The 26,202-nt window shown below is 44.2% G+C and overlaps 1 protein-coding gene and 1 non-coding gene across 4 annotated transcripts; one reads left to right on the forward strand and one right to left on the reverse strand.

The window, feature by feature from the left end:
• Window positions 1–1,351: 1,351 nt before the first annotated feature.
• Window positions 1,352–25,878, reverse strand: LOC133495564 (potassium voltage-gated channel subfamily H member 4-like). Of its 3 annotated transcripts, none has more exons than XM_061810386.1 (19): window positions 25,623–25,878; window positions 23,769–24,026; window positions 22,310–22,503; window positions 18,686–19,027; window positions 13,204–13,437; window positions 12,289–12,420; window positions 11,948–12,084; window positions 9,602–9,845; window positions 9,240–9,397; window positions 8,676–8,877; window positions 8,394–8,588; window positions 7,685–7,884; window positions 7,287–7,536; window positions 6,428–6,642; window positions 4,867–4,905; window positions 4,017–4,354; window positions 3,569–3,663; window positions 3,071–3,147; window positions 1,352–2,242 (listed from the first exon to the last, which is right to left on the reverse strand). In XM_061810386.1, exons 4-19 carry the CDS (start codon window positions 18,759–18,761, stop codon window positions 1,688–1,690), a joined length of 3,147 nt encoding a protein of 1,048 aa, XP_061666370.1. In that variant the 5' UTR covers window positions 18,762–19,027; window positions 22,310–22,503; window positions 23,769–24,026; window positions 25,623–25,878; the 3' UTR covers window positions 1,352–1,687. The 3 variants fall into 3 exon arrangements, with proteins under 3 accessions (XP_061666370.1, XP_061666371.1, XP_061666369.1); XM_061810387.1 differs by having other exon boundaries at window positions 25,438–25,878; XM_061810385.1 differs by having other exon boundaries at window positions 25,227–25,878.
• trnat-ggu (transfer RNA threonine (anticodon GGU)) lies at window positions 24,064–24,136 on the forward strand. Its single transcript has one exon. It is a non-coding gene; the product is annotated as a tRNA-Thr (tRNA).
• Window positions 25,879–26,202: the final 324 nt, after the last annotated feature.

Genomic DNA, 26,202 nt, shown 5'->3' on the forward strand with positions numbered 1-26,202 from the left:
TTGTTGAAAAAGAGATGTACTGTACATCACATATTTGGATGAAAATATAGACACCATATTACTCTGATAAAGTCACAATCGTGATTTCTTTTTTTTTAACAAGGATAACGATTGTGAAAGTAAGTACGTTTCTTTCAGCTTGTCCCATTTTTTTTAAGTTGCAAGGTTATATGGCCATTACTTATAAAGAATATGTGATTTTCTTTTAATAGACACTACCAAAAGTATCTTTCTAGGGATAAAAAAAATTCTCTAGAAAAAAACCTCTTTTTATTTATTATGATTTCATACAGACGAGAGGCCTAATATTACGATTTTTTCCCCCAGAAAAGGGTGAAATATGAGAAAGACTAAGTCGAACTGTAATCTCTAAAACTTTGAATGCAAAAATTGTCTGAAAAGAAACACTCACGGTAGCCAACTTCAAAGATGACGGCGCCGCAGGTGGCCTCGTCGGACGTGGCGCAGGTCTCGATATTGCCGTGACACTGACGCCGGCCTCCGCAGTAACACCTCAAGGCCTCGCCTGGACGGCAGCAACAGAACGTAACTTTTCAATCAATACGATTCAACATTTTCCTTCTTCCTTCACACTCACCCTGACTGGCGAGCAAAATGACGAGAAGAGCGACGACGACGATCTTCATGTTGCTCTAGCAAAACCCGAAAAATCCGATTGAGCTTCTTGTTCCGCGGGGCGTCCTTTAAATGCAACCTTCCTGGCCAAATATGGCGTCAAAGCTAGTTCATTATTAACACTGACCCAGTTTGTTGACGGGAACTTACTTCCTTACACAATAGAACAGTACATGCGGTCCAGGTAATAAAATCAGAAAAACACCGTATGTTGACCGCGTCCCAAAAAATACGCAATGAAGCAATTCGGGCAATTCTCAGCTTTTCAGTTATTTGATACTTCTCAGTCTTATGAATAATAATTCATCTGTGTGGTAGTTTGGTAGGTGGCAAATGGACAAAATCTCAAAGACAAGATTGTTTTGAAAAGACCCTTGAAATAGACAAGCTGACCCTAAAATGGCCGCTTCAAATCAAAATAGCAGACTTCCTGTGACCGCCGAATTACGTGTTGTTTCTTTACGAGGCCTCCCTGGAAATGTTCCAAACGACATTCCTGCTTCTGAGTAAAATGGTAGCATGCCAGAACATAATGTGGAGAGAAAATACTGGCAGCAAACTACGAAAGACATCTCGTCCGTCAAAGCGCGCAACAACAAAAAACGGGGGGCTTTTGCTAATTGCTAAAAAGCACACAGGACAATTTGGGCCCATAAAAAAAAAAAAAAAAAGTGAAACATTCAATTCAAAAACTACAAAAGTCAAGGTCAACAAGATCTGTCAATATTCTCAATTTATTCCTTTAAAACAATCCACCCCCCCTCACTTTAAAACGAGCTTTTTTCCCCCCTGTGGTATAATATCATTCTTGTGAAATTTGCATTTTCATATATCCTTTCCCAATTGAATTCTTGCCCAACTGACTTTTTTTTTTTTGCATTACATTATTTTTGTGAATCAGGACTCTCCCCCCAAAATACATTAAGACTGCACCTTTCGTCTTGCAAAATGTTTTGGCTGATAATAGTTTGAATTTAATGTTTTCAAATTGCAACGCAAACATTCCTCCATAAAAAACTTTGAGCCGCACCAATTTTTTTTTTTTTTTTTTTTAATCCGTGAGGTCCAGACACCACGACTGCTCGCTGTTCTGCGTCTGCACGCCAACACTGGACCTGGACGTGCTTTCGCTGTCCCTGCGGCTGCCCAGCAGGCACTCCAGACTGGAGCGGTCCAGACCGGGGCGGTCCACTCGGAGCATAGAATCAGGGACAAAAGGAGAATCCGAATCTCGGATTAAACGGTGAATATCCTCGTTGGAGGTCGGGGTCAGGCCGGGAAGAGGGTACAAACCGGGAGACGGGGGCGCGGTGAGGGGGTCCGCGTCGGCCCGCGGGCACAAAGCGGGTTGGGATTGGCTGATGACGGTCGGGCTGGCGAGACCTCCGCCGGGGAAGCCACCTCGCGTCCACGGCACCGGTGGGGCGACCAAGGTGGTCCCGTGACATTGGTGGACAGAGGCAGGGTGGCTGCGGTAGCCCGGGTGGGCGGGCGCCGTCTCCTGGAGGCGGGAGTTCCGATGGGCGCTCGGATTGGGCTGGAGGAGGTCCGTCATGCGGCGCAGGCCGGCGGCCAGCTCCGATACTTCGCGGTTTAAGTCGGCCAGCTGCCCCAAGAAAAGTCGACAAATGGGAATTAATGCGGGAGTGACGCAAACAGGCCAGCGAGCCCAAAGATATGCCAAGTGCTGGCTCGTCATCAAATTCTCGAGGTTCTTGACAACGTTGTGTCAGCTCTCCCCCGAGAACCTCACTGATTGATTAATGAACGTTGGCCTCGCCCACCGCACCTTTCACGCAACGCTTCACCTAGCAGGAAATCACATCTATTGATGGTACGGCGGCTCCTTCACAAACGAGCCAACTCACCTCAGAGTTTTTTTTAGCTTTGATTGCACGTCCCCCCAAAATTTTGCCGATAAGACCAGTGAAGTCAGGCCAACAGCAATTCCTCAAAAAAGACGCTTCAAGACTTTTCTTGCTATTTGCAATTGAAGTTGAGGGTAAAACTAAAGAACAAAACTAAGACACTTACACGTTGTTTTAATCTAGCGTTGTCTCCAGAAAGTTAGTTCGGGGGTTTGCAGCCAAACAATTCAAAACGCTGCACACGGGTTACCGAATGGCATCACGGATAATTGAGCATGAAAATACTCACGGGAATATATTCTTTATCGTCTGCGAAGGACAGCAAGTTTACTGAGGAGTTTGGAGCATTTACGTGTGGAGTGTGAATCAGCATGTTTGTAATGCGAAATGTAAGACGGAGACCAGAAGGACGAGCATCGTGTCCGGTGAATTGAAGCAAAAAAAAAAAATGGGATGAAAGCTGTTTCACCATCTCAAGGCCCCGCTGTACTCAGCGGTAACTTCAAATTCTGCATTATGGCGCCGTCGAGCGATGAACAGCAATACCATTTATTTATTTTTTTTACCTTTTGGTGGAGTTGACCGATGCTCTGCCGGACCTCGTCGGTCTCCGGCGGCAGACGAGCGTTCGCTTGCGTGGAATCTAGCACAGCGACAAAAAAAAGCAGGATGTTAGCGCACGCTAGGAGCGCTAGTACAATGCAGCAGTCATCATGCAGTGGAACGTGGATTTTTACGCACAAGAACTTGTGACCAGTTGGAACGCAAAATTGGTGCTCTCATGCGGCGCTTTTCAAACAACTGGACCAGGCGTTTTTAGGCCATGGCAAAGTAAGACACAGTCATTTTGTACAATACTCTGAGGTACTGAAAAACGACGACGGGCTCCTATTCGTCCATTGAACTGAGACCGTACTGCACTTTTTCCACCAACTGCATTTATGAAATTGATGTTTTTATTCTGCTAACAGGCCTATTATAGAGCAAATATGGAAATTCCAGTAAAAGACTTTTCCCCCCACAAAACGCGGACGGACCCGGGAGGAGGGAGGTGGGGGGCTTACCTCGGGTTCCGCTACTTCCTCTTCTGGCTGCGGGGCCTCCGCGCTCCACGTTGAAATGAAACGTACCCCCGTTGTCCTCGATGCCGTCCACGACCCTTGAGCAAAAGGAAGTTGCAATCAGGACCGAAGCCAGCGGGTGGGGGAGGGGCTTCAAACCCGAGCTGTCTGAAGCAGCACTTAGACACGTCCCCCCCCCCGAGTTCCTGGAGCCATAGCAAATTTGCCTATTCACAATTTTTTGGGCTGGACAGGCGGGAACTATCATTTGTTACTTCCTGAAAAACTCTCCTTGTGCCATCTGGAGGCAAGTTAGCCGTGGATCTCTTTTGAAGTGAGTTGGGAGCTTTATTTGGGGGGGGGGGTAGTCCTTTGTCGCCATCTAGTGGTACCTATTGGCAACTAACAACCCTTTTGGATGCAACGTGAGCAGACGTGCATGCAGGTTCACCTTGGACTAAGTTCCGGCGGGCCGAAGCAGGTGACGACGGGGACGAGGAGCTCAGACGGCTTGCGCTCATCGCCGTCGCTGTTTGGAGAGGAGTCTCGCTCCGGTTTTGCCGGCGTCCGAGATGAAGAGCCGCGGCCGAGGTTGGGCGAGCGGCAGCGTCGCAGCGCGTTGAACTGCCGCAGCTCGTCGCCCAGCAGGTTTCCCAGGGAGGTGCGTCGCACGGGGCTGCTGAGGCTGGGCAGCAACAGGTTGTGGCGGGACCGTGCCGACGGAGACGAGTGGAAGCGGTCCCAGGAGTCCTCGAGCTTGCCTTCCGCCGTGGGAGTCCATCGAGGCTCCTGATGGATGCAAAAAGCGTGTCAAGAGGGCAACTTTCAAGACTTTTACTCCAAAAATAGGACGCCAGCTACGGTGTGGCCACAAAATAAAAAATTAACAGCCAAATATGTGAAATTTTGAATGAATGCATCATATTCAATTAACCTAAAAAATAAAAGTTAATTTTTTTCCTCTTCTGTAACACTTTCCCTCGTGCGGGTGGCGGGCGCGCTGTCGCCCATCCCATCTGAATTACACTAACCACTGAAATTATGATGAACACTTTTAAATAAAAATATTAGATCCATCTGTCTTGGATACGATTCAGTTTGAAATGAACTGGCGCTCAGCAAACAGTACGTTGCTCCCCAGCGGTTCTGACGGGAACCACTGACCCAGTTGGGTCGCAACGGGCGACACGGACCCCCGACCCGCCCCACCCCACTGGAAGGGGAAGTCCTTCACATCGCCACATCCCAGAAAAAGCAGCACAGACACGTGCAGCGTTCGTAGCAGGTGACGATGAACTCACATGTGGGATCCCGGGCGACCTTGAAAACCTGCCGAGACCCTGCAGAGACAACAACAAAAAAGGCAGGTGAAAGCCACACTTGACTGTATTTGCATAGTCATTTCCAGCCCCCAAGCCCCCAAAACAAAGTCTAAACAAACCCAAACTAAAGAATCCTCCTCCAGAGATATTGGCAGGGATCAGATGGATTGGAATGCCAAACCACATTTGCCCTTTTCCTCATTAAGCGTCGCTGGAGCCAAGCAGACTTTGTCGCCGTCTTCGTCTTATTATTATTATGTGGGCATTAGTTCAGCATCCTACGTTGATACAAGTAGTGACCTAAGCTTTAAAGGTTTCGGGGGGAATTTCAACATCAATTCGAGTTGCGTTCCCTCACATTTGTTATAACTTCACTTCTCTACACCAGGCAAAAAATAAATACTTCATCCGACATCCGACATTCCTCGTTATTTTTAATTGGTATTTCAGTCATGAGCGGGTCCTTAGGGAAAAAAAAAAGAAAAAAAAAAGCTCCAGACGCCCTTCATTGGAGGTCAAAACTGACAAATGTGTCGTTTTTCGAGCTTTTCATCCATGCGTCGAAAATGACTGACTCGGCGAAAGCGCAGCGGGCTTTGTCTGCGCACTCCCCCGCCGAGAGGCGCGGTCATTAAACGCCACAGCGCTCGGACGGCGGCCGAACGCCGCTCGCAAATCTGCTGGCACCGGCAAATTATTATGAAGCGGCAGCTTGAAGCCAGGATTTAAGGGTTTTCCCTGACTCGGAAAATCCTAAAAATAGCGGTCCATCTGGCAGATTGGACACTGCCGGACTGTGGTATTTGCTTTTTCCTATGGTCCGTTTCCCTGGCAACGTCTGAGCATCTTTTCTGACTGTGGGCAACACAAAGTGGACGGCGTCCTCCCCGAGCGTGTCCCGTCCTTGGACGCCGTCATTTTGTTCAACCTCAAATTCTGAACAAATGGTGTGAGACTGGTTGGATGCTAGCAAAGCGTCTGCATACGAAAATGCTGTTTTATTTTTTTTTCCAGGGGTGGAGTGGGCGGGGCAGAATTGCCCGTAAATTTTCTATGTAGGGCAGTGCCCCAACAAAAAGGCCAAAGCCCGGATTCGAACTAGGAGGTGGACGTGCTGCCAAGTCGGCTAGCTGACTAGCTAGCTACCTTCCTTCCTATCATAAGCAAATGGAATAATAAATGTTGATGGGATTACGAAAAAACAAATTGGAAATAAAATATATGAATTACTCGTTAAACGTGGCAAGTTAGGGAAAAAAGGCCGGCATGTTGAATCTATTTTTAATTGATTTAGATACTTCCATAATAAATTCCTAAATAACTCAAGAAATTGAATAGATTTTTACATTTATATAACAAAACTAAATTTATTTAATTTCAAAAACTGATTTGAGTTACAGTTGAAATTACATGGACATATTAAATATCTAAAGAAATAATAAATGATCCCAATTTTAAAGTACATATGTTAAACTAGGACTGTTTTGTTTTTTGTTTTTGTTGTCTCTTTGTCCTCGCCGAGCCCATCGTGGCGCCGTACCTGTTCCTGGCTGCCCTCGCGCAGGTTGTAGGTGATGTTGCTGTGGATGTCGGAGGCGAAGACGCCGGCGTACTCGGGGTAAAGCCGGAGGACCTCGCGCAGGCCGCGCACGCCCACGTACTGGAGGTCGCAGTATGTCAGCGCCTTCACGTCGGCGTTGGCCTTGATGACCCGCTCGCTCTCCGGCAGGTCGCAGCCGATCAGGTCGCCTTTCCCTACGACGCGGGGGCGACAACATGAAGCGCCGCCGCATTCTTGAAATGATAAGATTTTATAACATCTAAAGGCAATATGTATTTCATTATCAAATGAAATACATTGTACTTGTATTGAGTGAACACCTTTAAATCTCATTTCTTGTATTAGAATATAACATTGACTATATTTCCATACACTTTAGGTTTTAAAAATGAAATCAATGATGAGTATTTGTACCAAATATATTGAAAAATAGTGGAGGTGATTCAAGTACGTGTATGATTCAATTTCAGACGTTTCTGGAGAATTTATATGTTTTTAGCTCTACTTCGTCGCGCCCCGGTCGCAGTGAACTTTGGTCAGATGATCCGCAGTGTTCCATCGATGTCAGGCTGGCGCCGTTTGATTAATTAATCAATGTCCAGCGTAGACTGGCAGAACCAAGGCAGGAGGGATCGATTTAATCGTGTCAGCGTCAGGTTACCCGCGCGCACTCGTTATTTGATCCCAACTTTTGGCCACTGGACGTTTTATATCATGTTTGTACCCAAGAAAACATACGCCAACTACGATGAATCCTGGCGTTAAGCGTGTGTCATAATGTCGGGACACGGTGTACATAAACGTTTTTCCGAAGCGGCGGCGGTCTCTCCGAACTAACCCAGTATGGCCAGCACCACGCCGTCCTTGAGCACCTCCAGGGAGCCGGAGCACACGAAGTAGTTGGCGTGCAGCGCGTCGCCCTGGCGGATCAGGTACTCGCCGGGCACGCAGAAGGAGGTCTTGATGTGCAGAGAGAGCGAACGCAGGCACCCGCGGCTGGCGCCCTTGAAGACGGGCAGCTGCAGGATGTCCTTGTTCAGGTGCATGGCGATGTCGGCGCGAAGCTCGTCCGGGAAGTCGTGCAGGAGCTGTCGGGAGCGTTAAAAGTGTCGGCCGGAAAAAAAAAAAAAAAAAAAAAAAAAAAAAAGACCAAAAGGCCCAACGTGGTTTTCCCTCTGGTAATAAAAGTGTCAATAGAAGCTACGCTGCACAAACGCCAGTTGCCAAACTTCTGACCTCGTTGGCGTCTATGCCGTTGTTGACGGACCAGGTGGTCTGGAAGTACTCGAGCATCCGCTGTTTGAGCTGCTGGGGAAGACCGTGCACGCGGATGAAGTCCTTCAGGTCCTTCATGCGGGTGTGGTAGAGAGAACGGCGCGAGTACATGCGCTGGATGATGGCCGTCACGTTCCCGAAGACCAGCGCGTGCATCAGCGCTGCGGCCAAACAGAGCAATTATTGGCTAAAGCGGTTTCCTTGTTTGTAGTCGGCTTTGAAACTTTTCGGCTAAATTCACGGAACGCTAGGACATTTCCGCAGGAAGGTAAAAGGGTATAAAATATCCAAATTTGGAAGGACGAATGGCAATAGATCATAGTCAAGTTCAAATATGAACATAAAGTTTTGTCATAGGTAGGGGTTGAATCAGATAGTTGACAACTTGACCAAACTACTCACCTTCCGGTCAGCTAATTTACAGAAGCTGGACTGTAACGCGTTGTGGGGCAACAAAACGTCCCGCCAACATGGCGACACACTTGGCCCAAAGTAAAGTTGCTACTGACAAAGAAGCTTTTCTGTGATTCTTTATTTAGTGTTGGTCATTTTTGTCGCCTTGAAAAAGTCGTTCCACTGGGATCACTTTTAGGACTGCTTCTCTTTTTTTATTATGTACCACATTTCCGTCCGTGCGGGTCAGACAAAAAAAGGTGATGGTCTGACATACCGCCCACTAGCATGGTGCAGATGGAGAAGATCTTCTCCGCATCCGTGTTGGCGCAGACGTTGCCGAAGCCCACGCTGGTCAGGCTGCTGAGGGTGAAGTAGAGGGCGGCTATGTACGAGCTACGCACCGACGGCCCCCCCACTGTGGTGTTGGCATAGGGGGTCTCCAGACGCTTGCCCAGCTCGTGAAGCCACCCTGTGACCGCACACGAAGACCACTCAGGTGCACAGTGACCCTTTGAATTGCTTGTATTTAGCTATTCAAAATAGTTACTGTACTTACCGATTTCCCAGGACTCACTGGTCTCCAGCTCCTTGCGCCCGATCATGTACCAGATGCAGGCCATCCAGTGCGCCAGCAGGGCGAACACAGACATGAGCAGCGTGAGAACCATGGCGCTGTACTGCGAGTAGCGGTCCAGCTTCTGCAGCAGTCGCAGGAGCCTCAGCAGACGCACCGTCTTCAGCAAGTGCACCAGCGACGTCTGGGAGCATTTAAAAAAAAAAAAAAAAAAAAAAGAGATATGGCTTTGCCCGGAGTTCAAAAACTTTTGCAGCAAATAACGGAGAGCATATTCCGCCACAAATATGAGAATATGTGAATTTGCAAATGCAAATTTGCAAAGAGAATTTTTTTTGGTTACTGTTTAAAAAAATAGCACTAATTGCAGAGAAATAATGCAAAGGAAAAAAATCGTTTTATGTATGAATTACTGTACAGTGTAATTATTGTAGTAATTTTGTGTTGGATGTATGCCTTTAAGGGCTTGGTGAGTGTTTTTGTTCTGTATAAACTCGTCAGACAAGGGGGGGGGGGGGGGCTGAATACGTGTACATCCTTCCTCACCACTGTGATGTTGAAGGCATAGAGGAGGTCAAAGGGCAGAGCGGCCACCAGGTCCACAAAGAACCAAGTGGTGGCGTAGTGAATGCAAATGGAGCGAGACCGGTACACCACCTGACCCGACTGGCTCACGAAGGTCGTGCGGAAGTTCAGGATTATGTCTGCAAGATAAATTGAATTTTAAAAAACATGGCGCAGTGAGCTACTCTAAAAATGATTTCATAAATCAGTCAAATGATTTTTTTTTTATGTTTTCACTTCATTGGAACTTCGATGATTGAATACTTGACTTACATTTGTATACATCATTATTATTAGGAAAGAATGTTTTTGACCCGAATGACACCGACAAAGTCATCGGTGACCTGCGATGAAGAGCATCTCCACGGCGATGTCGCTGACGATGGTGGAGCGGCCGGCGGCGACGGCGTCGTCGTCGCGGGGGGTGAAGCTGACGTTGTACGGGACGGTGACGGCCACGTAGAAGGTGGCCAGCAGGATCAGCCAGTCCCACAGCGCCTTGGACACGCTGTAGTGCAGCAGCAGGAAGCGAGAACGCTGCACCGCCGCCACCTTGTACTCCGGGAGCGACGGCCGCTCCGTCGACATCTGATGGGGGACCAGCAAAAACATTACAGTCAAAATGCAAAGTATTACATTTTGTAAATTCTGCGCTTAAAGGCAGTTTCTCTGAGCAACGTGAAATTGGGTTGGTACAGTCTCTCTCTCTCTCTCAGAGAAGACCAATAAAAAAAGTCTCAAGAAGCCACAGGACATCCGCCATTTTGTTTTGAAGTGGCCATTTTCGGGACACTTTGCCACAAATGTACTCTTTCAAGAGGCCATGTGGGTCCTACAGAAATGTACTTTGTTGGCAACCGACTACAAAACCTGACCCACAGAGGTCATACGTGGCCCGCCCGCTCGCCATCAGTTTCTGACCGGCGCTCGAGAGCCACAGCGTAACGTCACCAACAGCTGTGGACGCTAATGAGCATCCGGGCCACGTCCACGAAAGCTGCTGCCGTTTGACCCCCCAGCTTCTTTTTCATTTGCCTTGTATCCCAGATGGCATGGCGCCAGCCCAGTGATTGGAATGAGGACCGGACGGACCAGGGCGGCCCGGTGGGTACAGGGCACTTCATTAAGTCGAGGCGAGGGAAAGCAAAAGAATTCCCAGCAGGCCTCGGGCTTGATGGAGTGACGGGATTGTCGATTCCTTGACATTTTGGGATGGAATATTTGAAAAATGACAATGGAAAAAAAAAAGCCAAAGTACAACGAGGTTATCATCTTTCTCCATTGAAATGAATGCAAATGCCAATCGCCACCCCCCCCCCCACACAAAAAACCCATCCAAAGTAGAATAACACTCCATAATATTGTACCTGATAATGTCACTCAATACAATGTAAGGAAAGTAAACGTTTTTTTGCCTAATTTTTTTGCTTCAGTCCATTGGACATTGTGCTGCTCCTTTTGATGTGTGCGGCTTGGCCACCTGGGGGCAGTACAATCCAGAAATACGGCTGAACCCGTTCAAAACTCCTCAGGTAGTCTTAAAAACATTGATGGGTTATATAATATATGCCTGTGAGTATTTTTGTGTTGCTCCACCACTTGTTTTGAAATCTCACTTGCTTAAAGGGTGACAATAACAAACGACCAAAAAAAAAAAAATCTCATTCAGGGGACATTATTTGCAACGATGTGGTATTACACAACTATGGAACTTGTTACCTGCGTTCTTGTATTTTCGTGGCTATTTAAAGTTTGTCTATGTGTACAACGAAGGGTTAGCTGGTGCTTTTATCCTTTTTCTCCAAAGAAGTGCGGAGGCAGACCCACGCGAATGTTTGCACTGTGAGAAAAAAAAAGTGAAGAAAGAACGGGGGAGGCAACCACGACGAAGGAAAATAGAACGAAAGGATGTGGGGGGGGGGGGGGTGCTGGACGAGCAGCAGCATTGTGGGAGGGTGGAGGCGTCCGACAAGACGGCTGGCAAACACAACACTCCATTCAGAAAGTCTTTAAAATATCTTCACCCATTGGCAACTAAATGTTTTTTTTAAATCCCAAAATACATTTTAAAAAAATGTAACCTTTTGGTATAATGTAATGTTGGGAGTTGCTCAATATATAGATCTGCATGTCCAAATTCTGTGATTTTTAAAAAGTTGTACTTTTTGCAATTTAGTTTTGAATGTTACAAAAACTGAATTTATTTGACTGATGAAATGTAGCTATTTGAACGCAATTATTTTATTACTTCAAAATAATAAAAGTACAATTTTGTTTGAGCAAGGTCATATTTTTGGGGTCATGCTGTATGAGGTCGTCAACAATTTGGATTTTGTGTGTAACAGTAGGAGCAATACTAGATGCCACAAGATGTGAGGCCAACGTTTTACCAGCCGAATCACCAAACAATATTATATTTCTTAATATCAACTAGGACTTGTTGAAATACTTTTTTTTTTTTTTTTTTTTTTTTTTTAGGACTTGTAAAATGTAAATTGTCTTTTTCCTCAAATAAATGTTGGTACTACCTGCATTTTTTTAATTGGTATAACTTTATGTGACTTGTGTTTTACATGTTACATTTTTAAAAAATGTTTTATATATATATACACATCCTGAACACAAAAGCAGTGAATAGGTGACTTTTTCAGTGAATACCCCCAGATCCCGAAAACGCAGGCGCAACTCACTCCACCGGCGTCGATGTCGCCTTTGCCGCCCCGGGAGAAGCGGCTGGTGAGCCGGTACAAGATGTTGCGCCCTCGCTTGCGGGCCTCGCTCAGGTGGGAGCTGCCCTTCCTCCGCCGACGCTTGTCCTCCTCCGAAACTGCCATACAAAAAAACGCAGCGAGCGCTTAGGCTGAGAATCGATGGAAGAAAGCAACCCGAGCGCAAAAAGCGCAGAAGCAGCCGGATCGGGATTTGACGTGATGCCGTTCCATTTTAAGAAAGGCTTCAATAAAAATGAAAGGGAAAAAAAAAAAAAAAGTTAATTGCTACTGTACGGCAAGTAAGGCGAGAAGGCACGCACCTTCCCTCCTGCTGTTGTGGTGACATTTCCCGTGGCTGTCGGTGATGTCCTTGAAGGAGAACAGGAAGAGAACCATCTCACCCTTCTCGTTCTTGATGGGCACGATGTCCAGCAGGCACCAGAAGGCGACCCCTGATGCACACAATATATAAAAAAAAAAACATTATTATTACTATTATTATTGGTGCTTTCAAACAGTCATTTGATGTTTTAAATGGAAGATCAGTTTTTATTCATGAGAAATCAATGAGTCAGACAATAATAGTACAAAAAACATATTGATACCAAAGCCTGGACGCCTACCTCAAAAAAAATAGTACTCAATGATCATTATTTCGGTGATGGTTTTTTTGTACTATTTCTTCCACATGTACCATCATTTAATGTTGAACATAGCACAGCAAAAAAAAAAAAAAAAAAAGGCAATTGCACCAGTGAATGCACCATCTGGTCCTTTTCATTGTTTTACTTACATGAATTTTTCATGTACCTGTATATCTATGAAAAACAATCTAAAAATGCTTTATAATATTTATTTTTCAAAATTTTATACATCTGTTGAGAATACATATATTTTTCACATTTTATTCTTTTTTTGTTTACATTCAGGATCATTTTTTATTTGTATTTGTATAGAGCTCTGGAAAAAAAATGAAGGGACCAAAATAACACGGGAGCTCAAACTATTATTATTTTTTTTAGATTTATGTTTAGAATTTGAGTTATGTCGTTAAGTAGTTGGTAAAATAAAAGAAAAGGCAAGAGCGAGAAACTCCGAACATCGCTTTGCTCTCAAGTATTTCCAGAGCATTATTATATTTAGATTTTTTAAAAAAAATGGATTTAACTGGACTAAATGTCTGGTCCTCTAGATAAACTGATGAGGATGAGGATGGCTGCGGGCGCGTCCCGTACCGTTCTTGCGGTAGAAGTGCACCTGGGCCTGGTACTCCTGGCGGCCCTCCAGCGCCTTCTCCATCTGCTGGGCCACGCGCTCGCTGGTGTCGGCGCCGCGCAGGAAGCGGCAGCTGCAGTTCTTCTGCATGACCTCGGTCCGCGTGAAGCCCGTCAGCTCGCAGAAGCCGTCCGAGCAGTACACGATGGGGTAGCCGCGCTGGCCCTGCGCGTTGCCCAGCAGGAAGTTGCTGTCTGCAGTGTTTAAGGTGACAAAAAAATTCACGCAATTATTTATTTGGGGAGGTTGAAAACAATCCTAAAGGATATTTTCTTTGAAATTTGAAGCAAAAGGCAGAATGCTAGAAAAATACAGGAATTACTAAACTAAAATGCTCAATTTGACAATATTCACACCGTTAAGAAAACTGAAAAAAGGTTTGTTTCATTGCGTTAGGTAATGGTCAATGTTTTAATTGAAAAATAAAAAAAAAGAAAAAAAGGTAAATTTATAAATACAATTTAAAAAATATGATTTCTTATTCAATGTCAAAAATAGTGTGTAAAATGTTGACGAGAAACCACGCAATTTCCTTAATCCATCCATCTACACAGGTGGTCAGGCAGGGGGCGGGGCACAGCCTGGACTCGTCGCCAGCCAATCGCAGGGCACGTGGAGACATGACAACAGTCGTACCAACGGGGCAATTTCGAGTGTCCAATCGATGCAGAGGTGTTTTTGGGATGTGGGAGGAAACCGAAGTGCCCACCCGTAGAAAAGCCACGCAGCCACCGTGGGGAGAACATGCAAGCCCCGGGATTTGACCCCGGGTCCTCAGAGCCGTGAGGCCAATGCTCTAACTGTGCCATTTAAAAAAAAAAACAAAAAAAAAAAACATTGAAGACTAACAGAGTCCATTTTTTTTAATTAAAATTTACAATTTAAAAAATGTACAACTGAATGTTGAATGACAAAATTTCAATTTCTTCAATGCAGGAATATGAATTTGACACTAATACAATTTTCTTTGTCATCAATAGCCCAAAGCTTTTTTTTTTAAAACAGCCAAGCATACGCTGAAGTGATTTGAGCAGGTTTACTAAAGCCAGTGCCAAGTGGTCCCGTTCGTTCCCAAAGACACAAAGCAAGAAAACAAAAAAAAAAAAAAACAAGATTGCAAATAAGATTTGAGTGCTGCTCTGAATGCAATAAAGACACGAGGAAGCTTCACTTGAGGGCAAATTCAACACGAGCGTGTGTGTGATGACGGCCATTTTGCCACGTTCATCATCATCCGGCAACTTCAGCTTCATTTTTGACCCGTTTTTGGACATCATCGTTGCCTATTGTAGTTTCGTAATGTAAATCCTTCCCAAAAAATGTCTTAGGTAAATGTTATATAAACAGTCTCACTGGACCAATGGGTTGTGTGCATTTTTAATCTTCCCTCTTCTGCACTTTGCTTGTTTTTATCTTTTTTCCCCTCTCTCCATTTTCACTGACATTATATGTGCACCCTTTTTTTTTTTTTTTTTAATTCCCCCCCCAGTCTTAGTCAGCCTGCTGTTTGTTGGATGGCCCGACCTCACTCTGGGCTCTTTTAGGATTTTTTTTTTTTTTTTTATCCCCCGTGATTATAAGGACACTTTTTAAGGAATGGTCTGGCAGAGATTTGCAAGAGTGGTCCCGTGCGAGCCCGGCAACGCTCTGCCATGACGTATAGTTGCAATTGGAACAAATCTGCGGGGGGCCGTGAAGATTTTATTGCGCCGCACGCGACATACGAGGTGGACGCTGGCGGCTTTTTTTATGGGCTCCGTGTTGTCCATAAAAAAGGTTTTTAAAAACAAGATCCAAAATAAATGCAGGTTCTGCAGCGGCTTCGTAATGAAAGCTTTGTCATTTGAAAACGAGACTGTAAAACGGCGTCACTGCCGAGCTCGGTTCAATACATTTGGATTCGATCTTTAACTTGAACACTGCCACAGACGTATAATTACATCAAGTGCGTTTTGCACGGAAGAGGGTCTTGCCCAGCTTCTGTGTGATATTCAGGTTTGTAAACCACTGTAATGACCAACAGATGCCAGTAGTTGAGGGTATTGCGCCACTTTGGATTGGAGTGGAGCACAGCCTTTGAGTAGAAGATAAAGATTAGGTGGGAAACCGAGTCACGTCAATTATAACGGAGATAAAGGCCATCATGTTCGAAGTTTGACCATTTTTGCCACCCCACACTCAAACAGAATTTGTATGGATGTGGTATAAAACTTTTCTTGCAATCGTGAGAAACTGAGTTAATGGTGAATGCCTTACACAAAAAAAAAAAGGCATCGACATTCAGCTAGAGCATGCGGCGAGTCAGTCGCTCACACTACGTTTCATAGCTGATCTGTAAATACATTTTTTCTTGTTTTTGATATCTTGCAGTTCGAGTTGTGACAACGGCAAAAAAAAAAAAAATCAACCCATGTAAATCTCCTGCTGGGATTTCTATTGAGCAAAAAAAATGTAGAAAAACTTTTTTTCATGGTGAAAGAACAGAGGCGAGTCTTTCTTTTGCTAAATTTGGTTCTTACATTGACACAGAACACAATATTGGCTGGAAATATGTGAACATTCCTGGTTGGGAATAAAAGCGTTAAGAACTAATGGCACCGTGTTTGTGTGCGCCAGTGTAACAATCCGGCTGGTGTCCTCCTCCTCACCGCCGCCTGGTGCTCGCTCGTCTTCTGTTTGCGGAAGAGGCTGCGGCTACAAAGGGGCTTCTTATCTTGGCCCGCAGCTGCCTCCACAACGCCGCGAAAAAATACACAGCGGCATGCGCGGCGCGTTTGACACGTCGCACGAGGACGACTTCGAGGCCAACGCTAGCACCTTCGTGCAAAATGACAGCTAATGCTAGCGTTACAGCACAAGGTAAATATGGTGAAAATGCCGCCATCTTGATTGTGCTGCTGGTATCGTATAGAACTAACGGTGTGTCTGCAATGTTTAACCCTAGAAGACCCAAGACATCCAAATCCTCTTTAAAATTGTCACCCCATGGGTTCTCTAGGGCTAAGAAAGTTAATGTTACATAAAACTAAAAAATAAAAGGGGGAAAAAAAGGTTTATGGATGTGGTGAGGGAAGACATGAGGGCAGTTGGGGTTAGAGAGGAAGATGCAGGAGATAGGCTAAGATGGCAAAAGATGACACGCTGTGGCGACCCCTAACGGGACAAGCCGAAAGGAAGAGAAGAAGAAGAAGAAAAGGGGGAAAAAAACCGAGTACGGCGACCGGTACTAGCGTTAGCATCAACTGTCTAATTGCTTTGCAGACTTAAAGTAGTAGTTTCCCCCCCCCCCCCCCCCCCCCCCGCAGTCCCAATCATTAGTGGTGAGAAATTAATGCCCTGGGCTAAACAAAATTAATTAAAATTTAAATTGCTTTTTTGAAGTAATGAGAGCAATAAAACAGACGTGAATGTCACAGCTTTTACTTGGATTGGCACAAACCTGTGTAAAATATAAAAACAAGTGTTGTGTGTGTTTGAGTGACACGTCTGAGCCCGTGTTTTGACATTTGCCGCTGCCATGTCGGCACTTTTTCCCCTCAGATTTTTTTCGTGCCGGTTTGGCACATTCTCCACTGTACTGCCTCAAAACAATCACCGTTCTGCTTTGCCTTGCTCCTTGGCTCAACATATCATTATTCATAATTCAGCACATTAATCGCCGGCGTCTGCTTGAGTTGATAAATGCTACGCCTCAAATAGACAGCGGCCTTATTTTTCAACAACTTTAGAAAAATAAACTAAATGCAGTGGACTATGATTAAGAATAAAGGATGAAGATTATTCTCAATAGGTGCTGCTGATTTGGTTACATCTTTTAACATCCACGCATGAACAATAGTGTCTACAAAGTGAGGCACTTAAAATCAGTAGCCATTGTTTTGTTTTTCAGAAGCGGAGAGAAAGAGAGAAAGAGAGCGGAGATGCCTCCCATCTCCTCCGCTCTCTTTGAGCGACCCCACGAGCTCGACGCCGCTCGAGTCCCGCACGAGAGGTGGCGACCTGTCACCCGGGCAACGGGACCGTAGCTATTTTGAGCGGCAGCCATTTTGGCTCGGGGACGAGGGCAGCAGCGGGAACTTTGGCCGTCGCCGAGGCCAGCCAGCTGAGACCGGCTTTCTTGTACATTTCGAATTTGTTGGAGAGCAGTGACGTTGTGGGGCAGTAAAGATAGAGCCCGATGAAGTCTGCTGAGCAACAAGTGCATTCAAACAAATAAACGTATATACATTTATGTGTTTCTACAGTCATAACTGCTCTCTGAGGGAAAACATCACGACAAAAATGAGTTTGACATCCCTGACGTGGACCCGCAAGAGCATTTTGACGCCACCTGCCGTAGAATCCGGCAACAAATAAAGATCAGGGGGACTGTTAGAAAAACAACCCTAAAAACTACGGCAAAATTGCATCATATTTCTTCATGAATTTTGCGCGGCCCCCGGAGGAGACTTGATGCAAGGTGCACACGCACGTCCCCACGGCCGCTGCCTACAACGAGGCGCACGCTCCCCCGAGGAGCCTGCCGCGACAAAACAAGAGACCCGCAAAGGAGCTTCCTATGCGCTCGTTTGAAAACTTACAGGAAGGAAATCATTCGACCAATCGTCAAGAATGAAACCGGTGCCTACACTTTTTTTTTTTGCTTCAATTCAGTTGACAGGGTTCTCCTCCTTTATGGCGTTTGCGCCTTGACCGCCAGGGGGGAGAATAATGCAGACATCGCGGTACATACAAAGAAGAGTATCACAACTCGGTAAGCCGTCGTATTGTTTTTTGCTGACAATAAATAATATTTATGAGTATTGTTACTAGTATTGTTGTTGTTGCTGCTGCTGTCCACATATTTGTTCAAATATCAGTTGTGTCTAAGGCAATTTGCAGTGGGTGCTAGTTATGAGTTGTTGCAAAAGTTTTTTCCTAAAGATAGAAACGTATTGCCCAAGACAGGTTATTTTAAAAATTTTTAAAAAAGAATGGCAAAATAAGCCAATTTTGTGAGTCCTCATGTCAGATTGACTTTCATTTTTTTGGATTGCCAGCTGGATCATATCAGTTCCTATTTTGTTGCATGGATGGCAAAAACTGAACGGTATCTTGCGCCATTTGTTGGACGAGCGTTTCTCCCTTCTGCCAGTCACTGCCAAAGATGTATTATTTGGAGGAAAGAGGTTATTTTTCTTTTTTTGTGATTGTAGTTGGCAGTGGTTAGGTTGATTCGCCGCCCTGTGACGTCACAGCCAGGTCGCGGGCACATTTACAACACTGGCATGAAACTATCCGGCTATATTATATCTAAATTTGTTTGGTTAATTTCACACTCGCCGGGAGGGGAGCAACTCTAGTGACTCAAATGTTTTGAACCAACATTAAAAAGTACAATTTCCTAATTCAGCACTATCCTCGTTAAAATAAATGATGGGCGATATAGGAAGAAGCACTTACGGGTGCCGTCGAAGCGGGTGGCGATGTTGTCCAGGAATGTGTTCTGGGGGGCCAGGAGCCCCTTCATTACCGGCATCTTGAGTCCGCTTCGGGGTAGGGGGAGAGGGATGGGGGCGGGCGGGGGATTGGTCGGGTGTTTCACATCACTCCAGAGGCGTGGCTGAGGGGGGGTCCGGTAGGGCGGCGCTGGTCGACCATTCTTGGGGAAAAAGGTAAAAAAGCCCAGAAGGAGCTCAATCCAAACATGTTGCGAGGAAGTTGCGCGCCGGGTAGTCGCATCTTCCGCTCTCCTCTCGCATCCCGCTCCCTGTGAGGTGGCGGCCAATCAGACGCTCGCGTCCTCTGAGCGCAAGCGAGAGAGAAAGAGAGAAAGAGAGAGAGCGAGAGAGAGAAAGAAAGAGAGTGAGAGCGAGCGACTGAGGATCTGACAACAGCAGTGGAAGCCACCATCAGCGCTTGGCTTTTGTGCGTTCCCCTCACGGGAAACTTGCGTTCCCCTCACTTACATGCTCTTCATTTTCCATGCACACATGCCGAAGTAGTAGGATCCGGATCAATACTGACCCGGGCCAAGAACACCGTCGTGATAATTGTACATCTGAAATCATGAACCGCGGCGAAAGTAACAAATTCGATTCAATTTCAATTCTTTTTTCATTTATTCAACCTCCAATTAAAGAGTTGACTCAACTGAGTCCCAGCTGGTCTGAGGACAAAGAAATTATTTTAATAGGCAGAACAAATAATTCAGGATTTGGAACAACTCCTCCTTCCTGATTGGTCACTCTTAGATGTGTTAATCATCCAGATGACCATATTTGGCCAATCGTGTTGACACTCACTTCCTTAACAATGTCATAAGTATGAATAATTGTTAGGTTGATTTTGATGGAATTTTTATGGAATGGAATCAATTTTCACCTTGAAAAAATAATCATTTTTAACATAAGATTAGAAATAAGACATTCCACATGTTTCAATGTGTGCAAATGTGGTGGAAAGAAAGAGTTCATGGGACTATTACAAGATCCATTTTGAGCATTAAAAAATAAATATATAAAAAACACTGTACACACAATTCTGGTTTGCAATTTCACTTAAAATTCATCATTTGCCTTAATTTAGCACACGAGTAAATCAAAGATCCGTTTTAGTAAACGGTCAAATTTTGTTGCACCTGTACAACTCTAAACGTCGTAAATATTTTCATTTTTGTGTATTTTGGGTCACTTCAGGAGAAAGAAAAAAAAAAAAAAAAAATCACAGCACATGGATGAAATTGGGATTATCTTCTATTGCAAATATTCCCATTTTGCTCTAACTTTGTTTCGCTGTCACATCATCGGAGCCGCTCTGACAAATTCAGGCTCCCGTCGTCAAAGAGCCTCAACCCCCTCGGCGGCGTCCTCGTGAGAGAATTAAGGAAAGAAAAGCCGCTAAAAGCGGATTACGCACATAAGCCAGGAGATGTTTTTCATGGCGTCGGGATGTTTGACACGCCCAAGTAACACGTCCCTCTCGCAAGACAAACAAACAACTGCTGGCGGACAACAGGTGGGAATGTGCCCCCACCCCCCCACAAAAAAAAACAAAAACACAACTATAATGATGATTAAAACCCTATAAATTAAAACAGAAAATACATAACAAAAGTTAGGTTGTTTTTTTTTTTTTTTTACAATTACCATGAAGCAATAACAATTGCACAGACAATTTTATGCTATTGGTGATAATTTGGACATTTACATCATTGTTAGAATAACGTTACACTATTCTTGTTGTTAGCAATGTTCACTTTGCACTCTGCTCAGGATTATATTACAGATGGGTTTTTAAAATTATTAAAAATAAAAACTACACTAGCAGTAGAAAGATACAAATACATTAAAAGAATAAAAAAGCAAAAGGGATTATGTAATAATAATATAGAAAAACATACAATGATTTTGGATTTGTATGGTTTGTAGTTGGCGCAAGATGCCAGTAAAAACTTAAAATAGAAAGAATCATAAAGCATCAACACCATGCATCAAGCATGTACACAATCATCAACTCATGTTACATGAACTGTATTCAATACTGAAATCATGCAAATAACGTTAAATGAATTAGCTAGCATACTAGCTAACACAAAAACCCCAAAATCTGCTGAAAAAAATGAATATCAGACTGCAAATATGGGGGGTGAGGGAGGGAGCATTGTACTGTGGTTGTTCTAACATTTATTCAGTAAAATAGGGACGGGCAAGTACCAGTAGCAGATATTGGCATTGGGCTGATATCGGCCTAATGTCAAAGTGTCGGGTACTACGGAAGTCTGCCGATAACAGCCGCCCCCCCAAAAAAATAATAGTTGGTAAATTTACCAAAGTCCTCCTTGCCAGTAGATGGCGCTACACTGCAATGATCTAATTCATCGTGTGTTTGTTCACAATCTTCTGTCGTATTAACTTAATTTTTATTTTAAAAGTCAAAAGTAGAAGTGCTGTTGCTGCCGGGGATCTACTTCAGGGTGAATACATCAATCTGAAGGAAAAGAAAATGGTATTGAACATCTGGAAAATCGAAGTTTGGTTTGCAGCGGGACTCGAACCTGCAACCCTTGCCCCCACCTTCCCTATTTGTGTCCTCCAAACAACGCGCACGCATTTACTGTATATGTGAGCTTCCGCGAGGGTGATTAAAAATGAATACGATGGCCGACGCGCTCGTAAATTAGGGGACGACTTGGCCGTTCCGCTTCGTGAGATTGACGGCGGATAAAAAGAATTGTCGGCGCGACGTTCGTCTTCTCGGGTTGCGTTCCGGCTCATGCCGCCCTTCCTATCTTTCCTTTTTGTTTTTCCCTCTCAGTTGGATAGCGTCCCATTGTCGTCCATCATCTGTCTCTCCCCGTCGCCAATCTATGAGACGCGCCGCCCCTCACCGCGCCGGCCGGTAGAAATTCCGCTAATGGAAGCCAAGCGCCGTCCGGAAGAAAGCGGTCATCTCGGGGTCATCGGCAATGGGAGAAAATAAAGTGCTGCGGTGCCGCTAACCCCCAATAATTAACACCCAGAAGACCAAAGCAAAGATTAGCTAACGCAAAATGCAAGCCCAAAAAAATTGCACGTTTTTCACCCTGAAAACAAATTGTCGCGCAACTCATGTAGACAGACGTTATCAACATAATCACAGTCATACATTCTTTATCCTTGATGAAGAACGACTAATGTTACTGCAGCTTGCTATGGTGCTGTGACCGTCATGTGTGTGTTAATAAACTGCCCTCATCTGACAAAGATGGGAACAACAGGAGTGGCAAAATGTCTCCTGAATTGAGGCAAAAATTGTGGCTAACGGTTAGCTTTTTTCCCTTTAATCAGGGTACTGTATGTTGTTTTATAAAGTGCTACATTATGCTATGTGCTATTATCTTTACAAAACATTTTTCAGTCTTTTATGAGTAGCTGGAAACGATAAATGGCTTTCCTATTTATTTCAACGGGGAAAGGGGATTTGAAATACTTAAATTTGCATCTCGTGGCAAAACTGTATGATAATATTTTATGGAATTCATACATACTTACTAAAGTAAGACCAACACCTGAAAAGATGCAACGCAAGTATTTTGCGCTCACTTACTTTCATTCATGACGAAGCTCAACGAGAAACTCCGCACGGCCATTGACGAATCCGAAGGGTCATTGTCAAATCTTGAGCGCTTTGCACTCAATCGACACGAGGCAGATGTGCGCTTAAATCCTTCACGCACGAGGGACGGATGACCAAGGGCCCGGAAAATGCTTCTTGGCTAAAAGCGCCACCAGCCAAGAAATCTGCAGGGAGAGAATAGAAAGCACCGGTAAAAGTCCGTCATTCACGACAAACGGGAGTTGGAAAAAAAAGAAAAGTTGGCTGCGCGACGAGAGCGTGATGCGCGGCAATGTCATATGTGGACAAGGAAATAGGACAACGCAGCTAAAAATATTAGCTCACTTGCCAACAGGGAGACCTCCAAGCTGTGCGAGACCACGTGGGACTGGGTTGGGGACTCCAAAAAAGTCAAAAAGACTGACTTGAGCAAAAAGAACTGTGACAATGTCACTTGTTTCAGCATTCATTAAATCACAACACTGGCAAAACATACACAAAATACATTTTAATGCATTATATTTAAATCTTACTGTAATATTATTTTAATGCGTTGCTTTAGGACACACATTATCAAAAAACAGAAATTAAACGTATTGCTTTGCCTAAGGAGGGATAATTTGGGGGGGTTGTGCAACAGTGACCCCAGCAGGCCAATTTTGTCCTAACAGTACAAAGAAGGCACGCACGCTCCAATTTTCCATCCCTAGTTGAGATTTGCACACCAACCGCGAGCGAGGTTGCCCAAAATATTTGCAAAGTAGGCACTTTTGGTTACTTCAGATTTTTTCCCCCCTAAAATGTGGTCCAGATCAAACTCGAGTGTCAACAGGGCCACCCGCAAATAAATGTTGAAAACCTTGACTTTTAATTCATCCAAATTAAAATAATCTCTGGAATTAAATTTGAAAAATTTATAAAAATTAAGACTATAAATGAACTGAATAAAAATATTTAAAAAAAATAATTTAGTTAAGACTGAGTAAAATACAAGTACATTTGTCCAATGTTTCTATTCACAACATTTTAAACCTCTAAATAAAAAGTGAATACGTTCCTAAAAACAGAAAAGTAAAATTAAAAAAATAAAGAAAAAAAATAATTGTAAAATAAAAGTAAAATGAAAGTTTAAAAAAAAATGACCAAAAGCTTTGTGAATATATTGACAAACAAGGGCCAACTGTGCCACCAGACAACATTTTAAGAAAACAAAAATATAATTAAGACCACTAAAATTAAAAAAAAAAAAAAAAAACACTTTCCGAAGAACATCAGCAATGGAAAGTGACACATGAAAGTCCAATGAAGTTCAGACATTCAATGCAAAGACCAAAAAAAATAAAATAAAATAAAAATAGTTAAAATGGTTTTCCCGTTTTAATAAAACAAAATGGAGGTGAAAATTGTTTTTAAATACAGTAAGGCTCTTTTGCCTCGTGTTTCCATTCACCTTGGATTGAAGCGAAATCGAGGTATCTCCTCCTGGGCCCTGCGCACATCCAGCATGTCGGCCTTCGGCTTGGCCCGCTGGCGCCTGCCCGGGTGCCCGAGCTCCTTGACGGCCACGTACTGGCCAAGCAGGCTGACGAGTCTCGGTCTTGGCCTCTGACCTTACAGTGGACGCCCCCCACGTGTGAGCTCACGCCCAAGGCGGCGGTGAGGGCCACGGCAAGTCGAGGCGGCATGGCTGCAGGGTAACACCACTGATCTAAAAAATAATAATAATAATAATTAAAAAAAAGAGAGGCCCCGTAGCTCAGTGGTTAGAGCACTGGTTTGGTAAACCAGAGGTTGTGGGTTCGTATCCCACTGGGGCCTCCACTCCCTGAGAAGGGTTGCGTCAGGAAGGGCATCCGGCGTAAAAATTGTGCCAAACATATATATGCGTTCATTTGAGATGACACGCTGTGGCGACCCCGAAAGGGACAAGCCGAAAGAAACACAATAGTTAAAAAAAAGACTGGATAGCGCATACATATCTAGCGGTATGCCGATTGGTTGAAGCTGGTTGGCCGCCATCTTGGGACTCCCAAAACCTGTGGAAGACGTCGTTTACAGGTTGGATTATGGTTGGGTTTTTTCTCAAAGTTTGGCATGTACAATTAAAACTGTTCGTGTGAGGTTGACATTTTTTCAGTTCTGGTAACATGAAGGGTTTTTAAATCGACTTGGTAGGCCAAAAAAGGCTAAGTGCAAAGGAAAGACAGAAAACCGTGACTAGCCAGAAAACTTGCATATTACCTAGGGCCCGATTTGCATGACACGTTAACTTTTCCCAAAATACGCTGTGAAGCATTATCATTATAACAGCAAAAAATGAAGCATTTTTTGTGATAAAAACACTCAATTTGAAGTCAATCAGTTAAATATATTTTTGGAAATGAGGACTGGCAATGGGAAAATACATGCTAAACGCAATGTTCATTTGTTGTCTCTCCGACGTCCTATTTCACACAGAAAATTTAAACTTGTTTCCTCTCGCACGTGAAATTCAAATTCAATTTGCAGAGTTCTGCATGGATAGGCTTCCAATAACGCCATCTTGTGTGTCACCACCACCCTTAAACTAATCGGATAAATTAACGATGGAAAAAAAACTTCACCTATCACCTGTGTTCTTTGACCTCTATGACACACAAGATGGCGTAATTGGAAACCTATCCATTTTGAAATTCATCAAAAATTTCACAGAAAATGCGTTTTCCTGCTTATCCACTGATGAAATTCGGGAAAATATTGACATCGCTTTTTCGCGAAAAACCATCGCATCTATAAAGGTGAAGCAGAGAGTGAACAGTCAACAACAACTAGCGGAAACAAGACTTTGTTCAAGTGAATTTAGCTCATCAGAAAAATTAAAAACTCTTTACAAACTTTAACAGTGTCAAAGTAGATATTTCTAATTTACCTTTGGATTGTTTTCTCACAGCCACGAAACAGGTGGGCATGGTTGTTTTGGGAGTATCAAGATGGCGGTTGTCCACTTCCGGCGGCTTCAGTTTTGGTGGATATTGAGCGATCAGTTTTTTTTTTAAAGATGAAATTTCCACCTAGTAACCACGCAGGCGCTGCAATATGATTGGCTGTTGTGTCCATGTAAAACACGCCCCACTGCTTACCGGCGGGAAAGGATGGTCGCGATGAAAGTGAACCCAAACGTCTTTTTGTAAAAAAATTATACATTGTGATACATATTTGGGGTGGTCATGTTGTTCCATCCATGTAGTCTGCCCTCCCGCGACGCAATAGGGCCTGTCTTGTCTGGAAACTAAGTGGGAATCCTAATTAGGAGTCAAGCGATTACCTTCCTCAGCTTGGAACAGTATGGCGACTCCCGCCGATGTCAACGCTAAAAACACATGCGGCACGGCTCGGAAAGACTACATAGGCGCCTTGGAGTGTCCTTTTTTCATTGTTTTCGGGAATAATATGAGTCGTTATGACAAAACACTGGCTGACGAAGACATACTCGGGCAAAAATATGAAGCGCATCGACAACTCCTCCTCCGGGTCGGCCATTATTAGCGTCTTATCACTTCCGGGTTTGGGGTCGTGCTGCGTTCAAGTCCCCACCCAAAAAAGGGGATTTAGGAAAAAGACGCATTCACAACCCATGTCTTAAGATGACACGCTGTGGCGACCCATAACGGGACAAGCCGAAAGAAAAAGAAGTTCAAGTTCTAATTGTACCTTCATTGTCGACAAAAACACAAGAATTTTGACAAAGACTAGCCACAAATAGAGTTGATGCACAGTGAAGAGACGCGTTTGCCATTGGAAACTCGTGTACAGCGGATTACTAGAAGATTTTACGTGTGCTACATTTGTCAGCAATAAAGTATTGCAACAAATACATAAAATATAACAAATATTGCAAAAGTTCA

The sequence above is a fragment of the Syngnathoides biaculeatus genome, chromosome 22 (genome assembly GCF_019802595.1).
Source record: "Syngnathoides biaculeatus isolate LvHL_M chromosome 22, ASM1980259v1, whole genome shotgun sequence".
Taxonomy (NCBI): domain Eukaryota; kingdom Metazoa; phylum Chordata; class Actinopteri; order Syngnathiformes; family Syngnathidae; genus Syngnathoides; species Syngnathoides biaculeatus.